The sequence below is a fragment of the Babylonia areolata genome, chromosome 14, assembly GCF_041734735.1.
Source record: "Babylonia areolata isolate BAREFJ2019XMU chromosome 14, ASM4173473v1, whole genome shotgun sequence".
Lineage (NCBI taxonomy): Eukaryota > Metazoa > Mollusca > Gastropoda > Neogastropoda > Buccinidae > Babylonia > Babylonia areolata.
The window spans coordinates 6,969,396-6,984,395 of record NC_134889.1 but is presented as its reverse complement, the minus strand read 5'-3'; the positions used below and the strand labels follow the sequence as shown (position 1 = coordinate 6,984,395).

Below are 15,000 nucleotides of genomic sequence, written 5' to 3'. Positions count from 1 at the left end.
ACACACACATACAGGGAGAGAGAGAGAGAAAGAGAGAGAGAGCACAGACTTGGTCTACATCTATCAAATCGGAAACATACGATGTGTGCAAGGTTCAACATCCTGTTCCTAGGGGCATCTCTCTTCATCAAAGAGCACGCGCGAACTTTCAACACACTTCACGTCTTCAACAACAACAGTCACACACACACACACACACACACGCACGCACGCACGCACGCACACGCACACGCACGCACGCACGCACACGCACACACACGAACGCACGCAGCACATACACGCACGCACGCAGCACATACACGCACGCACACACACACACACACACACACACACACACACACACACACACACACACACACACGCACGCATGCATGCACACGCACACACACGAACGCACGCAACACATACACGCACGCACGCAACACACACGCACGCACGCACACACACACACACAAACACACACACATACAGAGAAAGAGAGAGAGAGAGAGAGCACTGACTTGGTCTACATCTATCAAATCGGAAACAGATGCAGCTGTGACGTAAACGGGCCCTCAAGTGTACACGCAAACACAGACACAAACATAGACACACAAACATTGACAGACAGACAGACACAAACACACACACACACTCACTCACTCACTCACTCACTTACCATCCTCCCACCACCATCCTTAACCCTCCCCATACACACACGCACGTACGTACGCACGCGACAAAAATTTACAGCAACGTCCGCTCAAACTGCAGCGAAAGGGTTATGGACTAATAGCGTCCTAGATAGTGGATGCAGAGGAAGAGGATATATACTGAAATCATCAGCTCTTGCAGCGTTCAGTTTAAGCACCAATTGACATGCGCTTCAGCAAGGTCGGGTTGTTTCAGTGCTTGGGTATTGGTGTTGATGGTGGTGCTGATGACGATGATAATTATGATGATATGGATACTTATGTAGCGCCTGTCTCCTGTCAGAGACCAAACCTTTTTTTTTTTCAGCGCTTCACAAACAACAGAGTCATTTTGCACAACAGGCTGCCTACTTGAGTAGAGCCGACTGACAGCTGCCATTGGGCGCCCAGCATTCGTTTCCTGTGTCATTCAGTCAGATTTCAGACACGCACGCACATACGCACGTACACACACACACACACACACACACACACACACACACACGCACACGCACACACATATGCAACATTTTTGTTGTTGTTGTTGTTTACGTGCATGACAATTTGTTTATTTAACTAGCCATGTATTTGTATTTGTATTTATTTTTTATCACAACAGATTTCTCTGTGTGAAATTCGGGCTGCTCTCCCCAGGGAGAGCGCGTCGCTACACTACAGCGCCACCCAATTTTTTTGTATTTTTTTTTTCTGCGTGCAGTTTCATTTGTTTTTCCTATCGAAGTGGATTTTTTCTACAGAATTTTGCCAGGAACAACCCTTTTGTTGCCGTGGGTTCTTTTACGTGCGCTAAATGCATGCTTCACACGGGACCTCGGTTTATCGTCTCATCTGAATGACTAGCGTCCAGACCACTTCTAAGGAGGGAGGGAGGGGGGAGTCCTAATTGTCTGTCTGTCCAGGTGTGTGGTCCGTCAGACTTTCTAAGGAGGGAGGGAGGGGGGGGGGGGGGGAAGGAGGGAGTCCTGGCTGTCTGAAGAGGGTTGATGACCTCCGGGCTGTTCGTCTGGGTTCGTGTTAGACACACGCCTTCCCTGATGATTACTATAGGAGGGGAAGAGGGTGGGTGCGTGTGGGGCGGTGGGGGGTGCGTTGGGGGGTCTGGGGGGTGGGGGGGGGAGTAGGGTTCCGTTTTCATGTCTGTCCCGGGTGTGTGTGTGTGTGTGTGTGTGTGTGTGTGTGTGTGTGTGTAAAGAATATGGATGATGTTGGTGATGAGTTCAGGCAAAGCAACACGCCCCACGACCAAACCAGACCTCGTTGAAAAACAGGGACAAAGACAATCTGCACCCCCGCCCCCACCCCCACTCCTAATCCTCCACTCCCCTTCACACCCAAACACACACACCTCCCTCCCTCCTCTCCAGACACCCCCTCCCTCCCTCCATCCTCCCTCCCTCCCTCGACCTTCCCCACTGACCCAGAACGTTGTCGTTCTCGGAGTCCAGGAAGAAGGAGAAGGTCTCGTTCCATATTGGGCGGACGTCGTTGTCCTTCACCGTGGTCTGCTGCCAGCCGTTGGGGGAGTCCTTGATGTAGAGGATGATGTAGGGGTCTGGTGTGTCCACTGGGGGAAAACAGGACGTTACGTTACAGTACAGTACAGCACAGTTCAGTACAGTACAGCACAGCACAGTACATCATAGGACAGCACAGCACAGTACAGTACAGCACAGCACAGTTCAGTACAGTACAGTACAGCACAGTACATCATAGGACAGCACAGCACAGCATAGGACAGCACAGCACAGTACAGCATAGGACAGCACAGTACAGTACAGGACAGCACAGCACAGTACAGTACAGCGCAGCACAGTACAGCAGAGCACAGCACAGCATAGGACAGCACAGCACAGTACAGAATAGCACAGCACAGTACAGTACAGCACAGCACAGGACAAGTTTCAAGTTTCAAGTTTTAATTATCCTTTCACTCCTATTGGAGTATGGAGGATTACTGCAAAATATTCTTTTCGTGCCCACAACAAACATTTTCAAATACACAACAATGTCACATAAAAGTTGAGAAAACACAAATGTCTTTTAACTCCAAAAGTATAACTAGGCAACATTTGCAAATCTAATCATCTTACTTACAGCTAAAATGACTTTTTTGCCTCCTTTGAGCATATTACAAACATTAAAAACCGATTTTGGAGACAAATATTTTTTAGGAACATATCTATTTCGTAACTGATCATAATTGGGACATTCCATTATAAAATGAAACTCATCACCAATCACAGACATGTTACAAACCTTACAAAACCGTAACTCTCGTGGTATGCCTTTGTGTCTCCCTGTTTCTATTTCCAGCTTATGATTACTACTTCGAAATCTGAAGAAGCTGATAACATAATTATCAGGCATTTGACTTATATATTTTTCTCTACCAAATCCACTTTTGAAATTTCGATAAAACAAACATTTACTACTCGCCTCTAGAGCATGTCTCCATAGATTTTGAAAACTATCTCTCAAAGCAATGTTGACATTCTTGCAGAAAGATTCCCTCTCCAAGAAGAATTGAGCATCCCAAACACAGTCATACCCTGCTTCTATTAAAATTTGTCTGATACAACTCATCCATTTTGAAGAATAAATACCATTTCGATATAAGTCAAGTAATATCAAATATATTTTCCCAGAATATTTTTCTGTGTTTGATATTACTAAGCTGGTCCAAAATCGAACTAATCTCATTTTCACTAACACACTAATTGGATAAATACCAGTTTCTCCATAAACAATTTGGGTCATAGTATTTCTGTTCAGTTTGAACAAGCGTTTCAAAAATTTCAATTCTAATACAGCACAGTACAGCATAGCACAGCACAGTACAGTACAGCACAGCATAGGACAGCACAGCACAGTATAGGAGAGCACAGCACAGCACAGTACAGTACAGCACAGCATAGGACAGCACAGCACAGTACAGCATAGCACAGTACAGTACAGCACAGCATATGACAGCACAGCATATGACAGCACAGCACAGCACAGCACAGTACAGCACAGCACAGCACAGTACAGCACAATACAGTACAACACAGTACAGTACAGCACAGCATAGGACAGCACAGCACAGTACAGCATAGCACAGCACAGCACAGCACAGCACAACACAGTACAGTACAGTACAATACAGCACAGCACAGCACAGTACAGTTCAATCCTTGATGTAGAGGATGATGTGGAAAATAAAATAAAATGTGATGAAACAAAAACAAAATAAAATAAGATGTGATGAAATACAATAAAATGAAAGAACATGAACAATTATACAGGCCACATAGCTCTAGACAGAAGGAGAGAGAGTGGGGAGAGAGAGGAGGGGGGTAGAGGGAGAGAGAGAGGGTGAGAGGGAGAGAGAGGGAGGAGAGAGAGGGGAGAGAGTGAGAAAGAGAGAGGAGGGATAGAAAGGTAACAGAAAGAGGATGGAGAGAGAGGGGGCGAGAGAGAGAGGGGGTGAGACAGAGAGAGAGAGGGGGGAGAGTGAGACAGAGAAAAGGGGGGGGAGTGAGAGAGAGAGAGGAGGGGGAGAGTGAGACAGAGAGAAGGGGGGAGAGTGAGAGAGAGAGAGGGAGGGAGTAAGAGAGGGGGAGAGTGAGAGAGAATGGGGGGCAGACAGAGGAGGGGTGAGAGAGAGAGGGGGCAGAGTGAGAGGGAGAAGAGACAGGAGACACGGAGAGACAGAGAGAGAGACAGACAGACACAAACACACAGACCGAGAGAGAGAGAGAGAGAGAGAGAGAGAGAGAGAGAGAGAGAGAGCGACACGGACACAAAGAGACAGGCAGAACAGAGGGAGTCAAGAAGGAAGAGGATTTCGTGGTGTGAAACGCTTTCGTGGAAGAAGACAGCCGGTGAGTAGATAGGACAGGGGAGGAAGGAAGGAAGGAAGGGGTGAAGGAGGTACTTTAACTCCGTCACGGCTGACCCTTGGCAGAAATCAGGTCAGCCTGACACACATTGATTGGACGCGCGCAGCGTGGCTTCCTGTTTTGAGTTTCAGTCAGCCTCAGTTTTTTTCAACTTCTCAAGGAGGCGTCGCCGCGTTCGGACAGATCCATATACGCTACACCACATCCGCTAGGCAGATGCCTGACCAGCAGCATAACCCACAACGCGCTTAGTCAGGCCTTGTGTGCATGCACACATATAATCATTTGCCTGTCTGAGTGGATTTCTTTTTTTTTTCGACAGAATTTTGCCAGAGGACAACACTCTTGTTGTCATGGGTTCTTTTTCAGTGCGCCAAGCGCGCGCTGCACACGGAACCTCGGTTTATCGTCTCATCCGAATGACTTAGACACTCAGTTTGAATTTCCAATCAGACTTGGGGAGAAAGGGCAGGGCGAGAGCGGGATTCGAACCCACACCCTCCTCACGGAACCTCTGTGTTGGCAGATGGGCGTCTTCACCACTCTGCCACCTTCCTCTTGTTTGACTTCCATGGGCAAACATCTCACCTCACCCACCGTCACCTGACGCCCTAGAGACCTCTCTGTTTCCTCACCCAGTGCCCGATACCCCCCACTCCTGCCCCGCCACCCCCAAACAACAACAACAACAACAAAACCATCCATATGGAATACGGAAATGGTGGGAGGGCGGGGGCATTTTGGAACAGGAACAGAATACGGAAGGAAGGAAGGAATTTTTGTTTAATGTCCCGTCACACATATCGGTGATTGAAGACATTTTGTAAAAGTATTTATGAATACATCTGAGTATTATCGGTTAGAAAGGGTGGGAGATGTGGATGAATGGAGGGTTTGGGGAAACTGGGCAAATGAGGGTAAAAATGTGGGTGAAATTTGAAAGAAAAACAAAACAAAGAAACAAACAAACAAACAAAAAAAAACCTTCTAAATACAGTTACAGGAAATTACTTAAAGGACTTCGTAAAAGAGAAGTCGTTAAACTGACAAGCGAAACAACTGATAATGAATGCAAAAAGTCAAAAACATCAACGTTCTCAGTCACTTGTGAAGACACACTTTCGTGTACAAAAGGCTTCATCAAGCTACAGTGAAAAATTATATGCTCAATTGTCAGGTTATTAAAGCATAAACACTTGACATTAGAACAATACTTGGTCCGTAATGAATTTGATAATAGTCTGAGAGCTAAGCTCAGAATTGGTCTGCGAATCGGACCAAAGTCTGAGAGAGTCAACTGACGAGGTTTTAGACTTGAATTCAAGCACCTATAAAAGTCTCTTTCTAGTATATTGCTTATTTCCTTGTATGACAATGGGCAATATACTTTTATACTATCTATATGAATATATACAGAATACGGTTTTACACCGGCACTGGTCTTTTTATATGTCAAGAATGATAAACATGGAAAGAAGAAGAAGAAGAAGAAGAAAACGAAAACAACAGCAACAACATCATCATCATCAACAACAACAACAACTACAACTACAACAACAGCGACAAAATACAAGAAAGAAAAAAACAAGTCGAAAATGGCAAGAAAACGAAGCTGAAAAACAAATGCAGAAGAATGCAATCGCGCTGTTCTTCTTTTGGTGATTGTCTCCCTTCCCAACCTCCACCCCCCCCCCCCATTCCCCACCCCACTCTCTCCCCATCCCTCAGGTTCCACGTAATTTTCAGATAAAAGTATTGTCCATCATTTTTCCCCGCTGCTTTATATATATATAGAACTGGCAGGTTAACTCTCTCCATACGAACGGCGAAAGAGACGACGTTAACAGCGTTTCACCCCAATCACCACCATCAAAATATTGCAAGCGAAGAGGTGAATGTTGACAAAGAATACCACAATTCTGACGACGGAAGCTAAAGGTTGGGTCATTGAGACACCCACTGGACATCCGAGGGGTCTGTGTAGAGGAGAAGAGAGGACTGGCCGTACTGAGTGAGTTAACGTGACATTATGATGCATTCTCCTTCTTATAAATCAAATATCGTTTGGTGATGAATACTTTAGGGCCACTGGTATCAGGAATGCGTTCACCCTCATTGTGAAACAAGACAAAGATTCTATACTCTGTTCTGAGTTTCCTCCATAACCCCTTTCCCTATCTCTCTCTCTCTCTCTCTCACCTCTTTCCCTCTAATGCCAACCCCGCCCCCCTTCCCCCTCTCTCTCTGTCTTTGTCTCTATGTGTCTCTGTCTGTGTCTCTCTATTTCTTTCTGTGTATCTGTCTGTCTGTCTGTCTGTCTGTCTGTCTTTCTGTCTCCCTCTCTCTGGCTCTCTGGTATGATTCAACGTTCTTACCCAAGTAACTCTTTTTTCTGTTATTTTATTTTATTTTATTTTTTGTTATTTTAGTTTTTTAAAACTTAATTTAATTATTATTTTTTTGATTATTTTATTTTATTTATTTATTCATCTTCTCAAGGCCTGACTAAGCGCGTTGGGTTATGCTGCTGGTCAGGCATCTGCTTGCCAGATGTGGTGTAGCGTATATGGATTTGACCGAACGCAGTGACGCCTCCTTGAGCTACAGATACTATGATACTTACCCAAGTCTTGCATTCTTCCTTTGGTGATTTTTCTGCCTCGCAGAACCCTGACGTTCAAACAGGTGCATGGTCTGTGGAACACCTGTTTTGACAGACAGTCCGGAGGGAATTGTTAACTCTTTCCATACGAACGGCGAAAGAGACGACGTTAACAGCGTTTCACCCCAATTACCACGATCAAAATATTGCAAGCGGAAGGCTCTTATACTGAAGAGGTGAATGTTGACAAAGAATACCACAATTCTGACGACGGAAGCTAAAGGTTGGGTCATTCAGCCACCCACTGGACATCCGAGGGGTCTGTGTAGAGGAGAAGAGAGGACTGGCCGTACTGAGTGAGTTAAACACAATCATCAGCACCAACGATCATCCACGTATCGTTATGCTGCTCTGCTCCAGCACACACCCGACAAACCTGGAGGAATCTGGTGAACAGTAACTGGGTCTTTTTTTGTGGGCGCTCCAGTGAGGGATGAGGAGGAGGAAGAGGAGGACGAGGAAGAAGAGGAGGAAGAGGAGGAGGAGGAAGAAGAGGAGGAAGAGGAGCAGGACGAAGACGATGACGACGAGGAAGGACAAGAAGATGGTGAATCAGTGCATGTGTCGTCTTCTTCTTCTTCTTCTCCTCCCCCTCCACCTTCTTCTTCTCCTCCTCCTCCTTCTTCGACTTCTTCTACTCCTCCTCCTCTTCCTTCTTCTTCTCCTCCTCCTCCTCCTTCCTCTTCTTCTTCTTCTTCTTCTTCTCCTCCCCCTCCACCTTCTTCTTCTCCTCCTCCTCCTTCTTCGACTTCTTCTACTCCTCCTCCTCTTCCTTCATCTTCTTCTTCAACTCCTCCTCCTCCTCCTTCTTCTTCTCCTCCTCCTTCTTCAACTCCTCCTCCTCCTCCTTCTTCTTCTTCTCCTCCTCTTCTCCTCCTCCTCCACCTTCTCCTCCTCCTCCTCCTTCTTCGACTTCTTCTTCTCCTCCTCCTCCTCCTTCTTCTTCTTCTTCTTCTTCTTCTTCTTCTTCTCCTCCTCCTCCTTCTTCTTCTCCTCCTCCTCCACCTTCTCCTCCTCCTTCTTCCTCTTCTTCTTCTCCTCCTCCTCCTCCTTCTTCTTCTCCACCTTCTCCTCCTCCTCCTCCTCCTTCTTTTCCCTTAGCTTTGTGAAGAATTGTCGCGACGCCATACATAACTGTTCACTAGATTCTCTTTATGTATGCATACTTAATCCAAATAATTTGAACCAAAAAAAAACAAACTGTTTTTTAATACAACAATCCAGTCTATACTCTATTCGTCTCACAATATGTTTGTAAGCAAACACAAATATCCTGTGTTGCGTCACTTAAAAATTTTTTAGGAAAAAAAAAAATATATATATATATATAACACGAAAAGAAAAAGACTTCCTCTGCTCTTTTGTTTCTCGCTTAAAGTGAAAAAAAAACACACAAAAAAAAACAACCCATACAATTGTAGACAACACACACAATTAAAATTGTAAACACACACACACACACACACACACACACACGGTCCGAATTTAGGGAACTTGTTAAAACCCTTTCCTTTGATTCATGTGTACGTTTGATTTCACAGAGCCGGTTGCAACCAAAACGTTGGCGATGTATGGGTGCAGTTGTGAGATGTGGTCATCTTACTCCTTTTTATCGGTTTATTTATTTATTCATTTATTTAGTCATTCCTTTCCTTATTTACCTTTCATCTCTTTCATTCTGTACAGCCTTAGTTTCGTATTGGCTCTCAAGGGCAGATAACCCGCGTAACAGGATCTTTTCAACGCGTTGGTTTTTAATTGATATGGATACTTATATAGCGCCTATCCTTGCTCGGAGACCAAGCTCTAAGCGCTTTACAAACACGGGGTCATTTGCACAACAGGCTGCCTACCTGGGTAGAGCCGACTGACGGCTGCCACTGGGCGCTCATCATTCGTTTCCTGTGTCATTCGATCAGATTTCAGGCACCCACACGCTCACACTCATGTAACATTTTACGTGCACGGCCGTTTTGTTTCTGTACCCCGCCATGTAGGCAGCCATACTCCGTTTTCGGGGGTCTGCATGCTGGGTATGTTCTTGTTTCCATAACCCACCGAACGCGGACATGGATTACAGGATCTTTAACGTGTTGACCTGGGAGATCGGAAAAAGAAAAAAAAAAATCTCCACCCTTTACCCACCAGGCGCCGTTACCGAGATTCGAACCCGGAATTCTCAGTTTGAAAGTCCAACGCTTTAACCACTCGGCTACTGCGCCCATCATCAGGCATCCGCACCCCCTTCCATCCCCCTTTCCCCACCCCCATCCTTTCTTTTGATGACATGTGATCAAACGTATATACCGGATCAACCCACTCGCTTTGAGGTTCTCCTCTGAAGCTGAAACCGGAACTGAAGCTGGAAAAGCCTGTTAAGAGGTGTCACAACAAAACGGACGGATATATATGGTAGTAACAGTTTGTTTTTTTCACTTTCTAAAAGCAGCGTGTTGCGTGGGAAGGAAAAATACAGATAAACGCAGTTTCACTTTTTTAATGTTTAATTTTATTTCATTTCAATTTTTTTTTTTTTTTTTTACATCATCTCTTTTTATGTATTCATTTACTTATTCATTTATTTTATATCATCTCTTTTTTATATTCTTTTTGCTGCCCAATCGTCTGCACTAGTGGCATTACTAGACGGGCGCAATAGCCGAGTGGTTAAAGCGTAGGACTTTCAATCTGAGGGTCCTGGGTTCGAATCTCCGTAACGACGCCTGGTGGGTAAAGGGTGGAGATTTTTCCGATCTCCCAGGTCAACATATGTGCAGACCTGCTAGTGGCTGAGCCCCCTTACTGACAATAATGGCTTAGTCGCGAAGCCAGACTGAGTGAGCGTCCCTCCCAGAATGGAGACTGCTACCACCCCCCTCCAACGACAGTCCCCCATGAATCCGCCGACACTAAAGACCCTGAGAGCAGGGTATGAAAGGCCACATAATTTGGGACTTGTTTTTAAGAGGAGGATGACGATGATAATAATGACGTTGCAGCTACGGAGGTCCTTTAGATCTGGGGCAATGTGACAAGGCTGTACTCTACGCTTCTTCCTGTCATAATGATGTCCCGGCGTCAACCAGGCCCGAGAGATACAGACACTTGCAGAGTTGGTCAGGAAATTAGAGCAACACACCCAAAGACGCATCCGTGAAGTGGATGATACTCGACCGCGTGGTCCTAGTTCTCCCATTAAAGCCCATACCACACTTAACAATGGGTGGGACAGCAGGCCGCAGGCCTAAAAACCCCTCCTCCGCTGGGATTCGAACCCGCGTCCTCCCAGCCGTCTGTCCGGCGCGACGCCAACCACTTCGCCACGACGACAGCTGGTGCAGTTTTAACTCACTCAGTACGGCCAGTCCTCTCTTCTCCTCTACACAGACCCCTCGGATGTCCAGTGGGTGTCTGAATGACCCAACCTTTAGCTTCCATCGTCAGAATTGTGGTATTCTTTGTCAACATTCACCTCTTCAGTATAAGAGCCTTCCGTTTGCAATATTTTGATGATGGTAATTGTGGTGAAACGCTGTTAACGTCGTCTCTTTCGCCGTTCGTATGGAGAGAGTTAAATCACCGCTCTGTGTTGAGTCCTAACTATTCGTTACTTAACCCACTGACTGCCGCTGACAAGCGTGCTGGTCATTGAAGGGCTGTCATCCCACTGCGATAAAATCAGAGCTGGCAGGTCAGGATGTCAGTCGTCATACCTTATTTGGAATTCCACCTCTTGGGACCGCATTGCTGTTATTCGGCAAAAAAAACAGTTGAACCACTTGAAAAGCACTCACAAAGTCGTCGCTTCGTGGCTGCAGTTTCGACTGACGCCACACTGGTATGTTTCACCCTGGTTCAGCGAGTAAGGGGTTAAAGTGGGTCAATGATTGGGTGTAGTTCCGTGATCACTGTACAGTGATTCTGTCTGTGGTAATCATTCTGCGCAGTATCTTCTTTTTGACTCACTTGTGAAAACAAAGTGAGTCTATGTTTTAACCCGGTGTTTGGTTGTCTCTGTGTGTGTGTGTGTGTGTGTGTGTGTCCGTGTGTCTGTGTGTCCGTGGTAAACTTTAACATTGACATTTTCTCTGCAAATACTTTGTCAGTTGACACCAAATTTGGCATAAAAATAGGGAAAATTCAGTTCTTTCCAGTCATCTTGTTTAAAACAATATTGCACCTCTGGGATGGGCACAAAAAAAATAAAAAAGAAGCCTAATTATATGCAAACTGCATTTACTGTTATATTTATATTTTTTGTATTGTCTAAACTTGGCACTTTGACCTCTTATTCTGACACAACAAGAAGAGGAGTCATTATTATCATTTTTTTTGTTCAAACAGGAACTTCTTTTGCTGAGCATGGAATTTTTATTTATTTTGCAAACGTTTTGGTGCAGATAGTAAAAAAGGGAAATTACTCTGTAATTAATGCTAGGGGACTTAATTTGCCACAAGTGAGTCTTGAAGGCCTTGCCTCTCTTGTTAATATTTCGTTTCTTTTCGGCCTTATTTCAGCAAACTATTTTCTTCCTTGAACATTTTTTTCCCAAGGATATTCAGTGAACATTGTGCTCTCTAGAAAATTTGTTTAACGTCACTGGATTTTCAATATTTCGATTCCTCTAAACACTTTGTTTCACGTCACTGGAATTATTAATATTTCAACTCCTTTCAACATTATTTAACGTCAATGGATTTGTAATATTTCAATCCCTCTAACACTTTGTTTAACGTGATTGTGTCTCCAACATTTCACCTCCTCTAAACACTGGTTAACACCATCGGCTTTCGAATAGTTCACCTCCTCTAAAGACTTTGACGTCATTGGGTCTCTAATAGTTCACCTCCTCTAAAGACTGGTTAACGCCATCGGCTTTCCAATAGTTCACCTCCTCTAAACACTTTGACGTCATTGTGTCTCCGATAGTTCACCTCCTCTAAACACTTTGTTTGACGTCATTGTGTCTCCGATAGTTCACCTCCTCTAAACACTTTGACGTCATTGTGTTTCTGATAGTTCACCTCCTCTAAACACTTTGACGTCATTGTGTTTCTGATAGTTCACCTCCTCTAAACACTTTGACGTCATTGTGTTTCTGATAGTTCACCTCCTCTAAACACTTTGACGTCATTGTGTTTCTGATAGTTCACCTCCTCTAAACACTTTGTTTGACGTCATTGTGTCTCCAATAGTTCATCTCCTCTAAACACTTTGACGTCATTGTGTCTCCGATAGTTCACCTCCTCTAAACACTTTGACGTCATTGTGTTTCTGATAGTTCACCTCCTAGATCCTCTAAACACTTTGTTTGACGTCATTGTGTCTCCAATATTTCAACATCTCTAAACACTTTGGTTAACGTCATTCGATTTCTAACATTTCAGCTCCTCAAAACACTGGGTCTTTGTTGAACGTCCTAGAGTTTCCAGTACTTCAACTCCTCTGATAAACAATTTATCGAACGTCAACGGGTCTCCAATATTTCAACGAAACACACACGGACCTCCCACCAAACCCTATCCATTCACCCACGAACACATACACATGTACGCACGCACGCAGACATGCGCGTGCATACACATACATATGCACACATACACAAACATGCACGAAGTCAGACACACATGTGTACACAGAGACACAGACACAGACACAAACACAGACACCGTCACACACACACACACACACACACACACACACACACACACACACACACACACACAAACAAGCAGGCTTGTGGTGGGTGGGGGTGAGTGGGGGGGGGAGAGGAACATTCAGAGAATACATTACGAATGAAACAGCGGCTCATCCATTCACTCAGTGACCGTAGGGATTCCCTTAGTTTTGTTGATCAGCTGTTTGGTTTCACTCTCTCAGCCATGATCTCCTTCCTTCCTCCTTCTGTCTGTTGGCTGATTTCAGTGTAGTAGTAACCCCTTCGACCATCACAACGTCTATCCATCCATCCTTTTGTTTTATTCACTCATTCATTCTGTGAGGATTTGGAGGAACCGTGGTACACGAAGAGGATCAGCCAGTCTTTTTGTTCATCTATTTGTTTACCCATTTGTTCATTCATTCATTCATTCATCTTCTTTTTTTTTATATAATTCCTTCATTTAATTATTTACTTATTCGTCTATTTATTTATTCATTTATTTATTTACTTATTCATTCATTCGTCTGTTTATTTATCTGTTTACTTAGTCATTCATTGCTATTTCATTTATCTATGAAGAAATTCATTTATTCATTTATTTGTCAATTTGTTTGATTATTCAGTTGTTTATTTATGTATGCGTTTGTAAGCTCGTTCATGTACAATTTACTTGCTTGTTCCTTTCGTTATCAATCAGAGGGAAAGACACGCGAGCATACACACACACACAGACAGACACACACACAGCGGGTTACCTCAAAGATCTGGAAAGGGTCAAACCTGCACAAACCAAAGATATCAGGCTTCAGTCAGTTACGTCAGCATGCTGTTCATTAATTTCAGCTTAACATTACTATCGTTTAAAAAAAAGTGAATTTATGACAAAGGCCTAACCCAACAACATGAATCGAAATTTCTAAACAAGATATGTAACATATGTAAAGTACCATCATCATCATTATCATCATCATCATCGTCGTCGTCGTCGTCAAAAAGAAAAACAACAATGAAAGCCATTAAAAAAATTACTAACCTCCCCCCCACCCCCACCCCCCCCCCCAAAAAAAAAAAGAAAAAAACAAAACAAAAAAAACAACAACAAAAAACAACAACAACAAACAAAAAAAAAACCCCAGAAACAACAGCAATACAAGTAACAATCGTCCAATAAGTGTTGTTACAAAATGCACCCCCCCCCCCCCGCCCTCCACACCCCCCCCCCCCCCCCCCCCGCCACCCCCCTCCCCCTTTTTTATTTTATTTTATCTTCCTCCAATGAAAAATGTACTCTTTTCTCTTTTTTATGTGTCACGTCGCCTTCTTCCTCTCTTCTTCTTCTTCTCCCTCTTCTTCTTCTCATTAATATTATCAGTTCAATATTTCCTCTGTTCTTTTTGCTTGTGTGTTGTGTTGTTTGTCTTGTTTTATCAGTTTAACAAATTGTTATGATAAAGAGTACGCATGTAACTGGTTTTTGGTGTGTTTTTTTGTTATTTTGAACAACAACAACAACACTTTATTATCTCATTAAGACAAATTATATGAGGTGCCGTGAAACAAATGTAGACAAACACAAACACAAAAACATCAAACGTGACTTCAGTAAAAGAAGCAATCAACATGTAAAACATCCATATGAAAGTGTCGAATTTTTTTAAATTATTTTTAAATCGTCCAATACCACACAACATGAAAAAAGAAGAGAAACGAAAGCGAAGGACAACCACAACGACGACAAACTACAAGACCACCGATATAACAGTAATCAAAAAAATATTTAAAAATCAACAACAATACCAACAACAACGTCAACAACAAAAACAACAACGTCAACAACAAAAAAAACAATGAATGCGCTAATAGTGGAGTGATGGCCTAGAGGTAACGCGTCCTCCTAGAAAGCGAGAGAATCTGAAGCGCTGGTTCGAATCACGGCTCAGCCGCCGATATTGTCTTCCCCTCCACTAGACCTTGACTGGTGGTCTGGACGCTAGTCATTCGGATGAGACGATAAACCGAGGTCCCGTGTGCAGCATGCACTTAGCGCACATAAAAAAACCCACGGCAACAAAAGGGTTGTTCCTGGCAAAACTGTGTAGAAA

The 15,000-nt window shown here is 43.9% G+C and overlaps 1 protein-coding gene across 3 annotated transcripts in view; it reads right to left on the bottom strand.

Moving 5' to 3' along the window:
* Window positions 1-15,000, bottom strand: part of LOC143289785 (cytosolic phospholipase A2-like) — a 99,244-nt gene that overhangs the window by 32,496 nt on the left and 51,748 nt on the right. For all 3 annotated transcript variants that reach the window (XM_076598916.1, XM_076598915.1, XM_076598917.1), the window contains 3 exons: window positions 13,654-13,678; window positions 7,197-7,278; window positions 2,110-2,256 (listed from right to left, as the gene is read on the bottom strand). In XM_076598916.1, coding sequence (XP_076455031.1) covers window positions 2,110-2,256; window positions 7,197-7,278; window positions 13,654-13,678 — 254 coding nt within the window. The remainder of the gene's footprint in view (window positions 1-2,109; window positions 2,257-7,196; window positions 7,279-13,653; window positions 13,679-15,000) is intronic.